This window comes from Rana temporaria, chromosome 5 (assembly GCF_905171775.1).
Source record: "Rana temporaria chromosome 5, aRanTem1.1, whole genome shotgun sequence".
Classification (NCBI taxonomy): Eukaryota; Metazoa; Chordata; class Amphibia; order Anura; family Ranidae; genus Rana; species Rana temporaria.
In genome coordinates this window covers 185,645,595-185,665,325 of record NC_053493.1, presented here as the reverse complement: position 1 = coordinate 185,665,325, position 19,731 = coordinate 185,645,595, and the positions used below count along the sequence as shown (strand labels likewise).

At 43.1% G+C, this 19,731-nt stretch overlaps 1 protein-coding gene across 2 annotated transcripts in view; it reads right to left on the bottom strand.

Annotated features, from left to right (window-relative positions):
* LOC120940524 (polypeptide N-acetylgalactosaminyltransferase 4-like) overlaps nt 1-19,731 on the bottom strand; it is a 401,853-nt gene that overhangs the window by 152,013 nt on the left and 230,109 nt on the right. For both annotated transcript variants that reach the window (XM_040353444.1, XM_040353443.1), the window contains one exon: nt 4,149-4,280. In XM_040353444.1, coding sequence (XP_040209378.1) covers nt 4,149-4,280 — 132 coding nt within the window. The remainder of the gene's footprint in view (nt 1-4,148; nt 4,281-19,731) is intronic.

Genomic DNA, 19,731 nt, shown 5'->3' with positions numbered 1-19,731 from the left:
TTACAGTTTGATTACTGCAAACATGTATAACCAGTACTAAACACATGAAATAGCACGGAAGGGGAGAGGGATCTATCCGGCACAAGACACCTCCCTCTCTCTCAACCATCATCTTGTAATGTGCATACTTCAATGTATAAATGGAAGCCCATGTTCATTGCTTCCAAACAAAAATGTTAATAAGCAAAAAGGGGGGTTAATTCAATTGTTTCCTTACACTCCTTGATGTGTAAAACAAAAAAGCATAAGGACTCACAAGGTTTAGGAACCATCCCAGATAGCAGGGATTATTATAGATAGTGTCATATCTTAGAGGGAGAAAATATGTAAAGTTCCCAAGGTGATAATAATATAAAAAGTATCAAGGAATAGGGGATTGTTAACCCCTGCTAGTAGAAACCACCAAGGATACAACTCCTATATGTGAAAGATATAGTGTATTTTTAAACTAAAATTTATTGATATATTTATTTTAATATCCTCCAATCTTTACATGGAGAGCACAAATAATGGATAAAACCCCACCTTATGCTCAACCATGTTAGGTTGAAATTTAGTACAAATACTCGTGAAAAAATATTTAAACAATAATAATTATGTGCGTGTGCAAAACCGATTTAAAGGTATATTATAACAATGTGTGTAATTGTTATATGCAATGAATGCACACAAACCAATTACTAATATGGAATATGATTCTTATTATGAATTCTATATGTAAAAAAAGGAAAAAAGATTTTATAAAAGAAAGAAAAAAAGAAGAAAAAGAAAACACCAATTTTTTTTTTTTTTTATTTCTCTGCCCCAATGGTGCCTTTCACAGAGAGTTCACATTAGGCATTGTTAATGAAAGCATTTACATCTGTGTCGATGTTTAGGCCGAAGGGGGCATAGGTTTTTAAGTGGTGTATCCACCCCATTTCCATCTGGGATATGTCCCTCACTAGATTACTGCCCCTCCAGTGGGGTTTAAACTTATCAATTCCCAAAAATAGGGTGTTTGCGGGGTCCCTATTGTGTTTTAGTCTATAGTGATTCGACACGGAATGGTTCCTAAACCCTGCTAAGATGTTAGTGATATGCTCATTTACCCTTATTTGAAAAGACCTTTTAGTCCGGCCCACATATTGTAGGCCGCACGGACATTGCACTAGGTAAACTACCCCCGTGGAGGCACATGTTATACATGGAACAATCTTAAATTCCCTGTTAGTAACTGTAGAGATGAAAGTTGTAACACACCTCTTGGTGTTGGTACTCAGAGAGCAAACTCTGCAACGTTTACATTTATAGTACCCCTTGAGTTGGTCAAAAAAAAACATTCCTCTAGTGGGAGGATCTATCACATTAGATGAAATTTTGTTTCTAAGGGACTGGACACCCCTAAAGATTACTTTAAGTCTATCGGGCAGAATGTCTTTCAGTACAGGGTCATTAGTAGCAATATGCCAATGCTTTTGGACTAGATGGGAAATGGACCGATGTTGAACTGAATAGGATGTAATGAATGGTACACAGTTCAAAAAATCACTACCCTCATCCTTCTTCCTATCTTTGTAATAGATCCTTCCTATCCATGGCCAGGACCTGATTCAGGGATTCGTTTAGACATTCCTGACCATAGCCCTTCTCCAGAAAACGATCAGTTAGTATCCCTGCTTGAATTGAAAAATCCTGAAGGTCTGAACAATTTCTTCTCAACCTCAGATATTGGCTTTTGGGAACTCCCTTAATCCAAGGGGCATGGTGACAGCGGTCAGTTGGAATGAATGCATTACGATCTGTATCCTTAAAATACGTAGACGTAACAAAGGTGCCAGCCTTAATCCCAATGTTCAGATCCAGGTAATGAACACTGGTCTGACTCGCCTCGTATTTTAACTCTATTCCCCTATGGTTGGAATTGAGTCTGGATATAAATTCAGTGAGATCATCCTGTTCACCAACCCATAGGAGGAGGATGTCATCGATGTATCTTGCCCATAGGGCAATCTGAGGGGTATCCCCCACATGGATGACATCCTCCTCCCACTTGGCCATGAATAAATTTGCCAAGCTGGGGGCATACTTGGCCCCCATGGCTACTCCTGTATCCTGTCTGTAAAATTTATTTTCAAACCAAAAATAATTGGATGCAGCCGCAACACGCACCCTAACTTTAAGACAGAACTTTTAGGAAAAAAGCATTCCACAGCCCCCTGCGTATAACACGCAGGCACAGTTTACCCTCCATTTTCAGGGTAAAAAAGTGAGTGTTATACGCCAATAAATACAGTACTATTCATATGGAGATATGTAGAGAAATGAACTTAAATATAAAGGGAGGGGAAAATAATTGATGATTAGGAACTACCTCCTGTATAATGAACTACTTGCACATCTCTATGCAACCATCTTCCCGCCTCTAAAGGAGGCAAAATAGATGACAAAAAGATTTTTTGAGAACATATATGCAAAGGGTTAGTATACATATACACACACACATACATAAACACACATACACTGTATATATATATATATATATATACACATATACACACACACACACACACACATACATATACATATACACACACACATACATATCCCTGGAACGTAAGAGGAACCCCAGAAGAGCAGTATTCATATAAGGGTGTTGATTTCCAATTTCTCATTTAACCCATTGGGTGACATGGAGTTGAAAGTAAAAATCTAGAAGGTTTCCTGTAAGCATAATCTTGAAAACCTTTCACTTTTTGGAATGGTCATAGGTATAGCTTCTATACCAAACAACTCCAGTCCCTGTGTGCTACCTCCATGTACCTGTGAGAAATGCCACGGGACACTGTTTAAAGCAGAGGTCCACCTAAAATAAAAATATTAAAAGCCAGCAGCTACAAATACTGCAGCTGCTGACTTTTAATAAATGGACACTTACTTGTCCAGCGCGCCCGCGATGTCGGCAGCCAAGGCCAAGCAAATCACTCGTCTCTCTGCTGCCCCAGCCACCATCCTCGTTGAGGGAATCGGGAAGTGAAGCATTGCTGCTTCACTGCCCAGTTCCCTACTGCGCATGCGCAAATCGCGCTGCGCATCTTTCACTGGTCCCTGCTGTGCTCCGGGAACTGTGTATTTCCCAGAACACAGCGGGTGACGGACGGATGGGAAATGGCGTAGATACCCGCAGATTCTGCAGCTATCTATGCCCGGAAGTGGGTGCAAATACCTGTATTATACAGGTATCTGCACCCCCCTCCCCCTGAAAGGTGCCAAACATGACACCGGAGGGGGGGAGGGTTCCGAAAAGCGGAGGTTCACTTTTTGTGTGGACCTCCGCTTTAACACTCTTTTTCAACAAACTGTGTTCTCCGAGTCTCTCCCGAATGGTGCGTGCAGTTCTCCCACATAGAGAAGCCCATAGATCACAAACTGGGTATTACAGCCTATAAACTGCTTGGTCTTAAACTCCCAGCCATCTTTAGTGGTAAACCTCTTTTTGCCATGTATCATGAACTGACAGGCCTTATATCTACTGGACTTGCACCTATAAGTTCCTGTCAAGTTAAGAAACATGGGCAGCTAGGTTGAACGTCCACGGTTCCCTCTACCCCGGTCAGGATCTGTAGGTGGTTATAGAAGTGCGGCCACAGTGAAAGCCTTATGCTGCATCTTTCTTAACACAATGCGAGTCTAACCATTGTAGTGTTTTTAACTTTGCCAGGGATTCAGCGGTCCTCAACCAAGCTGATTCTTTGGCCATCTTCGGGTCCAGGCGCTGGCAAGTTTACTTTGGGAAGCCAGCTGTGACTGCTTGTGGCTTTACAGCTAGCTTCCCACTGCACATGCTAAACATGCAACATGTCCCAAAAGGCTTTAGGGTAAGGATGGGGGGGCCTAACTTCTGCTCAGATCGTCGTGGTGCTCTCTGACCTGAAGTGACAGCACGCACCTGATAACTACACCCCCCCAAACAAAAATTAAGTTCCAAAACTTAAAGGGGGGGGGGGGGAGAGAAGGCAGACAAGTGGAACATCCCCTTTTAGGTAAAGTTTCTAGCATTAGGTTATAACAGTGTCAAGCACTACAGGGGTTTATCAGATTTTTCAAACAAAATAATAATTATTAATATATTTTGTATTTAAATGAAACAATTATCCAAGGATACCTACCGCCCCATGCCAGCGAAGACGATCTTCAGGCACATGCAGTTCTGGAAAAACATTTCTCAAGTACCAATCAAAACTCTTGCACTGTAGTCTCTCTCTGAGTTGTTTACGCTCAGAAATATCTCCGTAATTTTCCTGTAGTACAATAAATGCAAAACATTTTTTAGCTTTTACCAAAACAAATTGCATAATGACTCCTTAACTATTAATTTTTATGTAGTTGATAAACTGTTTTATCTTTATCCATTAGGTTATACAAACTTCAATGTAACTGTGCTGCAGGCCTAAAAATAAACCCTTGTGAATCAGAGCTACAATATTCAATTAGAGAGGATAAGGAAAACATTAGTCCGAAACTAAGAAACATAAGACAACGGTATATGCAAGTTGTAGGGAAAGAGAAATCTGCGGATTTAAAAACATACATAACTAAATACAATTACTAGTAAAGTGTGCCAGTTCTTTAAATGGACTATTCAAAAGCTTTGTAATATTTACTTGTGCAATGTGTGATAATTTAATTCCCAGAATGCCCACGGTGCAACACTGTGGTGGTGGGTCACACTGCCATTGTTTTAACATGTTCTAACTTGCACTCCCCTGGGTCGCAGACCATTTGACTCAGTCTTCACAGAGTAGTAAAATAGATAACACTTGTGTGTGTTGCGCTGTTGGTGGAAAATAAGTGACAAGAATCTGAAGCAGTGGATTAACATAAAATTTTGTTGACAAAAGTGCGAATCAAACTTTAACCATGTAAAAACAAGCTTATGGTAAACATAACGTGCAGAAATCAAGTGTTTTTTGAATGAAAAAGTTTAAGGAGGGGCAAGAAGATGACGGAAGAAGTGGACAGCCGAAAAAACACAAAGGAAGAAATGTGCAAATGTGGACAGAGTGCAAACTCTTGTATGCTCAGATTGAGTGTGTGAATGATGGCAGAAGAAATTAACATGAACAGAAAAACAGTGTGGCATATTCTAGGATGTAGGATTTAGGAATGAAGAAAGGTCTCCACAAAGATGGTGCCTCGAATTTTGACAGAAAATCAACAACATGATCTTCAAATTTATTTTGATCTTTTGAAGATCAAACTTTTTTTTCTACAGTCCTGTAGTTATTAGGAACAACTACAAAATAAACATATTCTCTCTGGGGAAGAGGCATTTAAGAGGGGATATGATCGCAATATACAAATCACTGAATGGTGACTATTTGGAGAAAACTTTTTAATCTAAGGTCTCTAAAACAGACACATGGAAACACAGTGAAGTTCGATGAGATGCAATTCAATCTTTACTGTTCAAGCAGTAATGATGTGGAATTCCCTTCCTTAGTTGGTGTTAGCTAAGAGTGTAGATACATTCTAAAACTTTTAGGTTTCTCAGCTAACACAGTGTACAGAGAGTGTGGGAATTGGTAGCAAACACACACACTTGCAGGTTGACCTGGATGAACTGGTGAGCTTTGCCAACTATGTAACTATGTGTCAGTTTTGCTGCCATTTGTAGCAAGGCTGGTACATGAAGTTATTTATAGGGATTGGAACTCTACTGATTGAGTAAATTCAAATGAGATCTCTAGAGCTGTGATTTCCAAGTCTCTTGGCTGCTAGGAATTACTCTGTTATTCCAATCTGCGACTTGAGAAGTGACATTAGCATTCCTACTGCCCATCATCGCAATTAGCAACAAGAGGAATGAGACTGCCAATGAAGGATGGGCTGTGTTATCTCCCAATTTCCTTTGTTTCTGGTTACAAATGGATGGAAACTATTGTCTGAAGTATAGGTACAGTATAAGTTTAGGCAGACTGGGCTGCTACAGTCAACACTGCATTTTATTTCTTATTAGCAAAGTGTGCCCTTTGCTTAAACAGATAAATCAGAATTATGTATTCATTTTTTTTATTTATTTTTTTCCAAATGGTACAATATCAACAAGAGAATAATTAAAAACAATACATTATGACACAATATTTATTTTTAAAATATATAAATATATATACATATTAGGCATACACTAATAATCATAAATACCAAAAATTGTAAACAACTAACCATTGTCAACACTAGACAGCAACCCTTAAAAATCCCGTTAGGCCCTGTACACACGATCAGTCAAAACTGATGAAAACGGACTGAAGGTCTGATGTGCCTACACACCATCAGTTCAAAAACCGATCTAGTCCAACGCGGTGACGTAAAAAAACAATAAGGTGCATAAAACAATGAAGTTCAATGCTTCCAAGCATGCGTCGACTTGATTTTGAGCATGCGCGGGTTTGGAACCGATGCTTTTGCGTACTAACCATCGGTTTTGACCGATCGGTCAGGCGTCCATCAGTCCAATTTTAAAGCAGTTTGGACTGATCGTGTGTACAGGGCCTCAGACATATTACTTAAATAGGTAAACCCCAATACACATTTTTACTCTGAATTAAGTTTAGGATTACCCAAACTATTAGTAGTATCAGCTTTGTTGACAAATATTATCGCATCTCCTCCAAATCCTCCAAAGTTTTACACATCATTTTTCAATATACAACAGTTTTTTCATACCTGTTATTAAAGCCGTAGTAAACACCGCTTGATAACTTGTACTTACAGGTAAGCTTACTTGTATATACAAAAAATATCTCTTAACCACTTGACCACCAGGCACGTAAACCCCCTTAATGACCAGACCAATTTTTAGCTTTCGGTGCTCTCACATTTTGAATGACAATAACTCAGTCATACAACACTGTAACCAAATGAAATTTGTGTACTTTTTTCCCCCCACAAATACAGCTTTCTTTTGGTGGTATTTGATCACCTCTGCGTTTTTTTTTTCCGCTATAAATGAAAAAAAGAACGAAAATTTTGTAAAAAAATGAATTTTTCTTCATTTCCATTATAAAATTTAGCAAAAAAGTAATTTTACTTCATAAATTTGACCTAAAATGTATACTGCTACATATCTTTGGTAAAAAAATAAATTGCTTATTATTTAGTCTGGGTGAAAGTTATAGGGTCTACAAGCTATGGTGCCAATTACTGAAAAATGATCAATTTGATCACACCTCTCGTTTCTTGAGACCCTAACATGCCAGAAAAGTACAAATACCCCCCAAATGACCCCTTTTTGGAAAGAAGACACTTCAAGGTATTTAGAAAGAGGCATGGTGAGTTTTTTAAGTTGTCATTTTTTCCCACAATTCTTTGCAAAATCAAAAATCAAAATATTCATATTAGCAGGTTATTTCTCACATACAGCATATGCATACCACAAATTACACCCCAAAACACATTCTGCTATTCCTCCAGAGTATGGCGATACCACATGTGTGAGACTTTTACATAGCGTGGACACATAGAGAGGCCTAACATGCAGGGAGCACCATCAGGCGTTCTGGAACACCCAGACCAATTCTAACATTCCTCTCCTACATGGAAAAATCATCATGTATTTGCTAGAAAATTACATAGAACCCCAAAACATTATATATGCTTTTTTAGCAAAGACCCTAGAGAATACAATGGCGGTCGTTGCAACTTTTTATCGCGCACGGTATTTTCGCAGCAATTTTTCGAACGCGCTTTTTTGGAAATAAACCGGTTTTGTGCTTTTAAAAAAAAAAAAACATTAAAGTTAGCCCAATGTTTTTGCATAATATGAAAGATGAAGTTACCCCGAGTCAATAGATACCAAACATGTCACCCTTCAAAATTGCACACGCTTGTGGAATGGCGCCAAACTTCGCAACTTAAAATCCCCATAGGTGACGCTTTAAATATTTTTACTGGTTACATCTTTTTAGTTGAAGGTCTAGGGCAGTGGTCTCAAAGTACCGGCCCGCGGACCAGTTATAAATGGCCCTCAGGCAGGGTGGAAGTGAGGGGAGCAAAAAAAAAAAAAAATTTTTTTTTTTTTTTGAGCTGGTGCCATCTGGTGGTGAGCCGTTGGTATTACAAGTTATTACCACCAGATGTGAGCTGGCGCCATCTGGTGGTGGCCGTTGGTATTACAAGTTAAGCATTACAAGTTAAACAGCAATTCTAATGTCATTTTACACTATTTTCACTGCCATATTCTTCCCTCTAATTAGAACCCCCAAACATTATATATATTTTTTATCCTAACACCCTAGAGAATAAAATAGCGATTGTTGCAATACTTTGTTACGCCGTATTTGCGCAGCGGTCTTACAAGCGCACTTTTTTGGGAAAAAATTACACTTTTTTTAATTAAAAAATAAAACAGTAAAGTTATCCCCATTTTTTTTAATATTATGAAAGATAATGTTACGCCGAGTAAATTCATACCCAACATGTCACGCTTCAAAATTGTGTCCGCTTGTGGAATGCCGACAAACTTTTTTACCCTTTAAAATCTTCATAGGCGACGTTTAAAAAAATCTACATGTTGCATGTTTTAAGTTAGAGGAGCTAGAATTATTGCTCTCACTCTACCAATCGCGGCGATACCTCACATGTGTGGTTTGAACACCGTTTACATATGCGGGCGCTGCTCACGTATGTGTTCGCTTCTGCGCGCAAGCTCGTCGGGACGGGGTGCGTTTTCTGGCTCCTAACTTTTTTAGCTGGCTCCTAGATTCCAAGCAAATTTGTCAAACCCTGACTTACACCAGTGCTGGTGGTAATAATGCGCTCGCTGACACCAGTGCTGGGGGTTAATAATGTGTTCGCTGACACCAGTACTGTTGTTTTTGAAGTTTGAAAGTTTGCATGCGGCCCCCCATGGCATATGAAAACTTGTCTTGTGGCCCTCAGGTAATTTGAGTTTGAGACCCCTGGTCTAGGGCCACAATTATTGCTCTCGCTCTAACGTTCGCATCGATACCTCACATGTGTGGTTTGAACACCGTTTTCATATGTGGGCGGGACTTACGAGTGCAGTCGCTTCTGTATACGAGCACACGGGAACAGGGGCGCTTTAATTTTTTTTTTTTTTTATTGTTCATTTTACTTTATTTATTTTAGTTTTACACGTTTTTTCCCAAAAATAAATGTTTTGATCACTTTTATTCCTATTACAAGGAATGTAAACATCCCTTGTAATAGGAATATAGCATGACAGGTCCTCTTTACAGTGAGATATGGGGTCAATAAGACCCCACATCTCACCTTTAGGCTGGGAAGCCTGAAAAAAAAAAAACTATCCTGGCTTCGATCGTAGCGGTGAGTCGGAAGAAGCACCGGAGGGAGAAGGGAGGGGGGACGTCCCCTTTCGCCTCCTGTAAGAACAATCAAGAGGTGGAACAGCCGCCATGATCGTTTTTTACGGTGTAGGAAATCGCAGACTGAAAAAGAGGATATCTGAATGATGCCTATGAGTATTGGTGCGGGGGTATTGCAGAGTATTGGTGCGGGGGCATTGCAGAGTATTGGTGCGGGGGCATTGCAGAGTATTGGGGCGGGGGTATTGCAGAGTATTGGGGCGGGGGTATTGCAGAGTATTGGCGCAGGGGGTATTGCAGAGTATTGGCGCAGGGGGTATTGCAGAGTATTGGCGCAGGGGGTATTGCAGAGTATTGGCGCAGGGGGTATTGCAGAGTATTGGCGCAGGGGGTATTGCAGAGTATTGGCGCAGGGGGTATTGCAGAGTATTGGCGCAGGGGGTATTGCAGAGTACTGGCGCAGGGGGTATTGCAGAGTACTGGCGCAGGGGGTATGGCAGAGTACTGGCGCAGGGGGTATGGCAGAGTACTGGCGCAGGGGGTATGGCAGAGTACTGGCGCAGGGGGGTATTGCAGAGTACTGGCGCAGGGGGGTATTGCAGAGTACTAGCGCAGGGGGTATTGAAGAGTACTGGCACAGGGGGTATTGCAGAGTACTGGTGCAGGGGGTATTGCAGAGTATTAGCGCAGGGGGTATTGCAGAGTATTAGCGCAGTGGGTATTACAGAGTATTAGCGCAGTGGGTATTGCAGGGGGTATTGCAGAGTGTATTGCAGGGGGTATTGCAGCGGGGGTTGCAGGGATGGCTGAGCAGGGATGGATGTATCTGTGACTGCAATAGTCACAGATCCAGCCACAGCGCTGCTGACACCCGGGCTCCCCCCTCTCACACTGTACCGATCGGTACAGAGAGAGGAGGGAGGAACCAGCGTCATCAAATGACGCCGGTTTGTTTACAGGTGATCGCTCCGTCATTGGACGGAGCGATCACGTGGTAAACGGCCGCTATCAGTGGCAATTTACCGCGATCCGTGATGCGCCGGGCCCATGCACACTATGCTCTGAAGGGACAGCATACAGAGTAGAAGTGACTTAATTAGGGCTCGGTCATTCAAATGGCTGAAGCTTGTGAACCAGGAAAGACTGGGTGAAGATGGAAACCCTGTCAGCAATGACAGTGCGTCACTGGGGGGCTTTGTTTTAAGGCAAGTCTTTCAAAATGTGCTAGTATCCCATTGAAGTTTTCTTGCTTGAGGCCTGCTAGGGGTCCCTGATGCATCAGGTCCTCCTTGAGAGGAAGTGGCAAGGGCTGGTCTGCTGAAAAACTGTAGCAGCTGAGGGAACAAAGCTCTTTTGGGCCAGTATGGTATGATTAGTATTTTTTTGGGGGATAATCTTTATTTATGGAAGACAGGACATTACAGCTCATGTTACTGGAGGTAAAAACATCTAGTAATGCGCCAGTCCTTCCCCTTTTTTTTTGCAATACCACAACAAAGAGCACACAAATGACATTAATGCCAAAATTTCACAATAAAAAAAAAAAAAAAGTCTAGATCAGTCATAAGCATAAGAAATGCAAAAAGTCAGGTGACACATTGGCGGCAAGGCTTCAACCCACACAGCTAGTGAGCTGAACCTCCTACCGCCGAGTTGCGGAATATAAAGCAAAATTATCCTCCGAGATGTGAGCGATCTCTTGGCTTGGCGAACAGCTCCCCGGACCGGACCGAAACTATCGATCATCGAATAGGGGCGGGTCAGGCGGCACGCACAGGGGAAGGGGGTGACCAAACATCTCCAACTAACCTCACTCCGCAACACACCTCCGCCCGGGCCTCCCCAATTCGAGGCCTCTGTACCACGGTGACACAAAAGTGTCGATACCCTGAACTGATCAGGGAATTCCGTGATGGCAGAGTGCCCTAGTCCATCATGCCAGCCGGCCACCCAGCTCCGCATCCATCGCTTAATGCTTATCAAGCGGGCCACCTACAAACAAACGGCCCTTACAGACTGAAACTAAGACAAACAAACAAAACAACTAAAGAATAAAAGAAAAAAAAAAGGAAAGGGGGGGGTAAAAACTAAGAAATAAAAGAGAATAAGATAGACGAGAACATACCTGGAATCCCGCGTCCAGCTTTGCCTCCATGCCGGGCCCCGCCAGCACATCAGCACATATTTTGTAGCTAGGAGAAAAAAAAAAAAAAAAAAAACACTCGTCCCAACTCCAACTATCAGCTAGACATCTATGTGATATGTCTAGTACGTTTCAACCCACTGCTCCCACCTGAGAACCCCGAGGCCACCCTTTGAGAGATGGCTCCGCAAGCTCCAACAGGGCCACATCCAAGCTGGAGGACACATGACCTGGATTCGGGACATGTGCATCCCAGGTCGACCAAGTTGCAGAGAAGCGATCTCGGGGGAAACCCCTGCAGGTGGCAATCCAGTCCTCCTCCTGTGATCTGTGGGTGCTTCCAGTATATGGGAAGCAACCGCTTAGCTGCGTTCAACATGTGAGGCAGCACACTTTTCCTGTACTGGCTCACTGGCATGGGAGGAACGTGTAGCAAGAAGTGGACTGGGGAGAGGGGGATGTCCGTGCCCGTTATCTCTTTGATCTGGGACTTAATATTCTCCCAGTAGGGTCTGATCACTGGGCAGTCAAACGTGCAGAAGGGTGCCCCTGTGACCACAGTCCCTCCGGCATTGGTCTGACATGGATGGGTAAATTCTGGCAAGGTCCGCCGGTACATGGTACCAGCTTAGCAATATTTTGTAATTTGTTTCCTGCGTCTTGGTGTCAATAGAGCTAGACCAAGTAAGTTGGTAATGGGAAGATAGTTGATTAGGTGAAAAGACCATCTCCAGGTCCCTTTCCCAGGCCCTGATGTATGCAGATTTCGCTACCAAGGCAGTGGAGCCCAGCAGGCAATAGAGCTCGGAAATCATATGTGGGAACAGTTCTTCTGCTATGAAAAGGTGTTCAAATGGCGTAAGGGTGGAGAAATCCCGTATGGCGTCTTCCTGTGCCATAAAAAAATGGTGGCGTTGTCAATGGCGCCAAAAGTCCATAGGGAAAGCTTCCCCTATGGTCTCGGAGGGCCGCCAAAGAGAGCAGCTTACCATCTTGCGCAAGTTTTCCACAACTGGCGCTACTGTCATCTACCCAAGGGCCAAACAAGGCCGTCTGTTCTACAGGTGGGAACCACAAGTAGCCTTCCAGCAGGGAGACAGGGGGCGCCATTGGTAGTGTGGCATTGAGGTCATCCCAGGATCGAAGAACCTGGACCATCCGTGGAGAAGCATAATCAGACAGCCCCCTGTGTTCCCGGGCAAACTTTGGGGCATAGGACAAGTTTCTGCCCGCCCCATATTTTTCTAGGGAGACCCAGAGTTTGGATTTAGTTTGAAAGCGCCAGTTAAGGATCCTCTAAAGGACAATGGCCCTATAGTACCTTTGAATGTCCGGGAGGCCTAGACCCCCGTGTCCCTTGGGTGGCTCAGCAGTCTGAGCGCGATTCTTGGCCTCCTATTATTCCACACAAAGGACAAGATCAAGCTGGAAATCTGTGTGAAAAAACTCCTAGGCAAGGACATGGGTATCATTTGCATGTAGAACAGTATGCGTGGGAGAATATTCATTTTTATGATACTAAGTCGCCCCATCCAGGTGAATGCTGTCTTAGTCCACAGGGCCAGATCTTTTTTCACAGTTGTCAGCAAGAAAGGGAAGTTAGTCGCATACAGGGTGTCAAACCTATCCGTCAGCCGGCGTATACCCAAATATTTCAACGACGATTTAGCCCAGGTGAATGGGAAGGCAATTTGTAGCCTCTCCGTCAGAGAGGGTGATAACTGGATGGGCAATATCTCTGACTTTGTGTAATTGATTTTGAAATTAGAAAGTGACCCGAAGTGTCGGAGTTCTCGCATCAGGTTAGGCAGAGAGATCAGGGGGTCCGTCAGGTGGAAGAGCACATCATCAGCATATGCCGAAAGTTTGTGCTTCGTATGACCCACCATCAGTCCTTTAATATCAGTGTTCACCCGTACAGTGCGTAGAAATAATTCCAGCACCAAAGGGAACAAAAGTGGCGAAAGAGGACAACCCTGCCTCGTGCCATTTCTGATCGAGAATCTAGGGAAGAGAAAACCGTTGACCTTAACTTGAGCACTCAGATCCGAGTACAAGGGCATGATCCATGCTAACATATGCGTGCGCAAACCTATAGCCTCCAGTACAGCACTCGGTAAGTCCAGTCCACCCGGTCAAAGGCTTTCTCTGCATTGGTGGACAGGATCAGATTGGGGGGGGGGGGATCAGGAGAAGCACGAGCCCAGTGTATAAGATGTATAGCCCTGATGGAATTGTCCCTAGCCTCTCGGACCGTGTCAAACCCTGTCTGGTTTCGGGTATACAATGAGTGGGATTAGGTGTTTTAGCCTAGACGCAAGAATCCTAGCAATAATTTTAATGTCCACATTAAGAAGGGATATAGGCCTGTAACTCTGGGGCAAGGCAGGGTCCTTTCCCTCTTTGGGGATCACGGTGATGTGGGCTAGCAGGGCCTCACTAGGGATCGTGTTCCCATTTGCTATAGAATTAAAATAGCTGCACATCGACTCCGATAGCAGGGGTAGTAACAAATTGTAGTAGGCTTTGGTAAACCCGTCGGGACCAGGGCTCTTCCCATTAGGCAAGGACTTCACCATAGCCCCAAGCTCAACAGGCGTGATAGGGGATTCTAGCATGGAACACTGGTCGTCTGTCAGCGGGGGAAGGCCAGTTACAGTCAGGTAGGTTCTTATGTCATTCAGTCTCGCAGTCTGGGCCTCAGGGGTCTGCGTCGAGTCCAGGTTATAGAGCAGGGATATGCAATTAGCGGACCTCCAGATGTTGCAAAACTACAAATCCCATCATGCCTCTGCCTCTGGGTGTCATGCTCATGGCTGTCAGAGCCTTGCTATGCCTCATGGGATTTGTAGTTCTGCAACAGCTGGAGGTCCGCTAATTGCATATCCCCGTTATAGAGGGTTGCATAATATTCTCGGAACCAAGAGGCTATTTGGGAAGACTTGACCGTGAGTTCACCCGAGGAAAGGTGCAGCTTCTGTACATACATGAGCGCGCGTTTCTTCCTAAGGGCTCTGGCCAACATGAGGCCACATTTGTTGCCGCGCTCATAGTATTTATGCGACAGGTAGCGCAGTTGCTTTCACGCCTGCAGGTCCAATAAGCGTAGGAATAATTCTTTAATTCTGTCAGCTTCCCTAGAGCCTCCGGGCCCCCCCCTGCTTATGTTCAAGTTCCGCCTCCTGTAGCGCTCGGAGTACCCTAGCGAAATCCACTTGTTGGGCCTTCTTAAGTCTAGCTCCCTGAGAGATCAGCTCGCCTCGCACCACCACCTTATGACCTTCCCAGATAACCCCCTTACTCATATCTTCTGTGGCATTTTCCTTGAAGTAGTGGGACAGGACGTCTGACTCCGGAGACCGCGGCTGCATCGTCCAACAGGGATTCATTTAGGCGCCACGACCAGGCCATATTGGTACCCTGAGGCAGAGCCAAAGAGGCCATAGGTCAAAAAAAGTTATACTCCCGATGGATGAGGCCTGCAACAGCTTCAGAGCCAAGTGATCCACACAGATCAGGTCATTACGGGTATAGACATCGTGGACCTTTGAGTAATAGCTGTAATCCCTATCTGAGGGATGAAGCACTCGCCAACTATCTAGGAGGCAATGAGACTGCAGGGATTTGCAAAAAAGTTTAAGGAGTGAGAATGAGAGGGGCGTCGGTGCGAAGTGTCCAGTTGGGAGTCAGGGCTTACATTAAAATCACCGCCCAAGATCAGAGGACCTTCTCTAAAGTCTGTGAGGCTGTCTAGGGCACTGTCAAGAAAGGCAAGTTGATTGGAATTAGGGGCATGTATTGTAGCCACTGTAAGCTTCTGGCCTGCTACAACCCCCTTTAGGAAAACATACCTCCCCTGAGGATCGACCTTGCTCTCATTGACCTAGAGGGGGCAAGATTTATGAATGGCGATAGCCGTGTCCCTGGATTTCTTTTTTTTTTTTATTCTTTATTTTATACATTTTTCAGTTTTAAACAAACATAATTTCCAATTTTACCATTACATATGGCTTAGATATGCTATTACACAAATTAACAGATTACTCCTATCTCTCTTAAGACTTCTCTGTATAAAAGTCAAACGAACACAACAACAAAAAAGAACCATAACATATAGCTTAGATATGCTATTACACAAATTAACAGATTACTCCTATCTCTCTTAAAACTTCTCTGTATAAAAGTCAAGCGAACACAACAAAAAAAGAACCACAACAATCCCTCTTCTTCCCTTACCCTATACCTTACCTACCCCCCCCCCCCCCCAAAAAAAAAAAAATAGACCTCCCCTTCCCCTCCCCTCTCTGCCTCCGTCCCCTCACCCCCACCCCACCCCTACAGAGTTCCCTCTCTAAATCTTATGTAAGGGGTCCAAGTCGATCTGTAACTATCCTCTTGTTCTCTATTACCTGCAGTTAGCTTCTCTATCTGTTGGATTTCTGATATTCTGCCTAGCCATTGTTGTCTAGTAGGGCTGCTTGTACTTTTCCATAAAATTGGTACGCATGCCCTTGCCGCCGTCAAAAAATGTCTTATCAAAGATTTTTTGAACTTGGTCATGGAGATTGGTATGTCAAGTAGTAAGTAGGTAGCAGGATTAACTCCTAGCTCTACATCCAATATTCCTTTTTTGTGTCCATGACCATTTTCCAAAAGTCTTTTTTTTTTCTTTCCACTTCAGCTTTTACCAATATTCTAGAGACCAGCTCATGATTTGATGCTTCTTACGTCTCTGTTTGTAGTTTGCATCATGTGTGGTATATATTCTATGCATTTTTTTTTTTTTTTTTTTTTATTCCACCTTTAAATTAATAGTGTACTTAACAATATGTGTAACAGCCACCTGCTGGGGCCGTGAGGACCTGGCCCCACTTCCATAGCCCCCCACGCCACAGCTGGCCGTGAGGTCCTGACCCCACTTCCTTAACCCTCTACATCCCAGCTAAGCTGAACGAGGCACATTACCATATAGCAAACTTTAGGAATTGTTTTCACCCCCCCCCCTCCCCCTCATGGCTCCCAGGAATCTCCTAACTTTTCCCTTGAGTGCAAGAACAGTCTCAAACGTTCATCAGAAATTAAAAAGTATATAAATCGCTTTAGGAAATGACCATAGAAGGGATAGATATAGTTTCTACTATAAAACTACTAACATACAACTCGTTAGTGGCATACCCTGACTCTCTCAGCATAGCTCCATGTTTTTTTATAATTCCTCCATTTTTCCCATTTCTCCCTATGTTCCCCAATCGTCTCCAGGTGACTATCCTTTAACTCTTCCAACCTATACGTTTCCTCCACTTCGTCTATCCAATTCCAGACGTGTGGGCATTCCGTCTCCTGCCACTTTTTGGGTATGAGTTTCTTAGCAGCGTTTAAGAGGTGAGGAAGCAAAGACTGCTTATATTTTTTTGCCCCCTCTTGGCTGCAATGAAAGAGCACCACCCAGGGGTCTTTCTTTAATTCTTCGCCCATAATAGTTTTAATTTGACTCAGAATTATGTCCCAATAGGTTTGTATTTTTGGGCATGACCACCAAAGATGGGCCATTGTCCCTCTTTCTGAGCAGCCCCGCCAACACTCTGCGGTCTGACCCGCTTTAAATTTGTTTGCTTTCTCCGGGGTGATATACCACCCTGAGATACACTTGTAATTTGTTTCGACAGTTCGTATATCGATTGCAGATGAATGGGTTAGGTGCATAATCCTATTATAACTATTAGTCCCTCTTGTGATTCCTAACTCTCTTTCCCATTTATCTATGAAAGGTGCTACACTCCGTGAACCTATCTTTACCAATATCCCATATAATTTAGTGATAGTGCCCTTTGAATTTTTAGATTTGCAGATCTTCTCAAGTGGAGTAAACTCCGCCTCCGTCCGTAATGGGCGGGGGAGGTGCCGCACGAAATGATGCAACTGGGAGTAATGCCACCTATCCAGATTCCAAAAATCCGTTTTGGATCTCAAATCTTCGTAGGACATTATCTCTCCATCTTTAATAATATCACCTAAGTGAACAGTGTCTACCTTTATCCAGTTCCCTCCAATTTTATTTTCGCCCGGAGCAAAATAAGGGTTTTCTTTTAGATTCATTAATGGGGAGTTAAATTTCCCTTCTAATTGTGTCAGTGTCCTATCCCACATTCTTAAAGTGTGCCGTGTTAAATCATGTATTTTGTGATCTAGTGCTCTGTGCTGTGCGGGGATCCAGATAATATTTTTCAAATATTTACTTGTTAGTGCTTTCTCTATTTGCACCCACCTTTTATCAGTCCTATCCCGTGCCCATTCTACCGCGCGAGCTAAAACCGCAGCCTTGTAATAACTTTTAATGTCCGGGACTGCCAGACCGCCGAATGGCTTGCCCTGTTTTAGGGTGGAGAGGGATATTCTGTGCTTCTTATTTTTCCAGACATAGTTTAGTAGCAAGGCATTGATGATTCTCAAAAATTGCTGAGGGAGAGCTATGGGGACTAATAAAAATTTATAAAGGATTTTTGGGACTACAACCATCTTCAGCAAATTGATGCGTCCGATCCATGATATAGGTTTATTGGCCATTCTTTTTAATTCGCTCTTGATCTCATTTAGTAAGGGGACATAATTTATTTTATACATCTTCTGCTCTGTGTTGGCCAGTTTAATACCTAGATACTTTAATTCTTTGGTCCAGGGGAATGCGCAGATCTCCTTGACACGACACATCTCCTTTTTGTTTAAATTAATATTCAAAATTTCAGATTTAGTTACATTGATTTTAAAATTTGAGATCTCGCCATATTGTTGCAAGACTTTAGAGAGCTTTGGAATAGAATTGGCCGGATTGGTTAAGTAAAACAAAATATCATCGGCAAAAGCCGATAATTTATGTTCCTCCCCTTCTACTCTAACTCCGTTGATGTCAGGGTCGTTACGTATGGTAGACAACAGCGGCTCTAAGGATAGAATGAAGAGGAGGGGGGACAGGGGACAGCCTTGTCTAGTCCCATTTTTCATCTCGAATGGGTCAGATAGTGTACCATTAATTTTTATTTTAGCAGTAGGATGGTGATATAGTGCTTTAATCCAACGGGACATCTTGTTTCCTATTCCCATGGTATTAAGAGTCTCCATCATGAGCCCCCAGTCTACCCTGTCAAAAGCTTTTTCAGCATCTACTGACAGGAATAGTCCTGGGGGCTCATTCTGCCTTATGGTCTGTAGCAGGAGAATTGCCCTTAGACTGTTGTCTTTACCCTCTCTGTTGGGCACAAAGCCTACCTGGTCGGGGTGTACTAAAGCGTGCATAACCCCTTTCAGGCGTCCCGCCAGAATTTTGGCAAAAAGCTTAATATCTGTATTTAACAGAGAGATAGGTCTGTATCCCGAACAGAGAGAGCTATCTTTCCCTTCTTTCAAAATTATTGCGACCACTGCCGCAATAGCTTCGCTGCTGGTTTCAAATTCAGACCCTAGCCCATTGAAATATTTGCACATCCTCGGTATCAAAATGTTGCTATATCTCTTATAATATAGGGAAGGAAACCCATCCGGACCCGGGCTTTTTCCGCCCGTGGTGGTATTTATAGCTATTTTTATTTCTTCTTCAGTTATGGGGCGGTCCATATTGGAGCTTTCCATCTCCTCTAATCTAGGAAGTCCTGCCCTGTCAAGGAAATCTCGGGTCTTTCTCTCCCTCTCCCCTACCTGCCACCCTGGATGTTTTAATGTGTATAGTTCCTCATAATATTTTTTAAATGTTTCCGCAATTTCTCTGGTTGCGTTAACCATGGTCCCGTCTTTCCTTTTAATTTTTTCAATATAATTTCTAGCTTTCTTTTTTTGAGCCATTTTAGCTAGGAGCTTGCTTGGTTTATTACCCCAAAGGTATCTCTCTTTGGAGATACATTTTAATTTATTTCTCGCTTCCTGTTCCATGATTTCCTTGAGAGCATCCCTTTTTATAATTAGATTATGATAAATCTCTTTTGATCCCTGCTCTTTGTGTTTGCATTCTAGGGACTCTATATCTTTAATCAGGGTGTTTGCTTTACTTTTCCTCTCTTTTTTTTTTTTAACGCCCTCCGCAATTAGGATTCCTCTGATGTAGGCTTTGTGCGTCTCCCAAAGGGTTGCGCTAGTAATCCCTTCCGTGTCGTTGATAAGAAAAAATTGTTTTAATTCCGCCTCCACTCTACTCGCCCCTACTTCGTCGCGTATCAGGCTATCATCTAGGCGCCACAACGGCCTCGGTCTCTTTTGTATAGATAATTTAATATT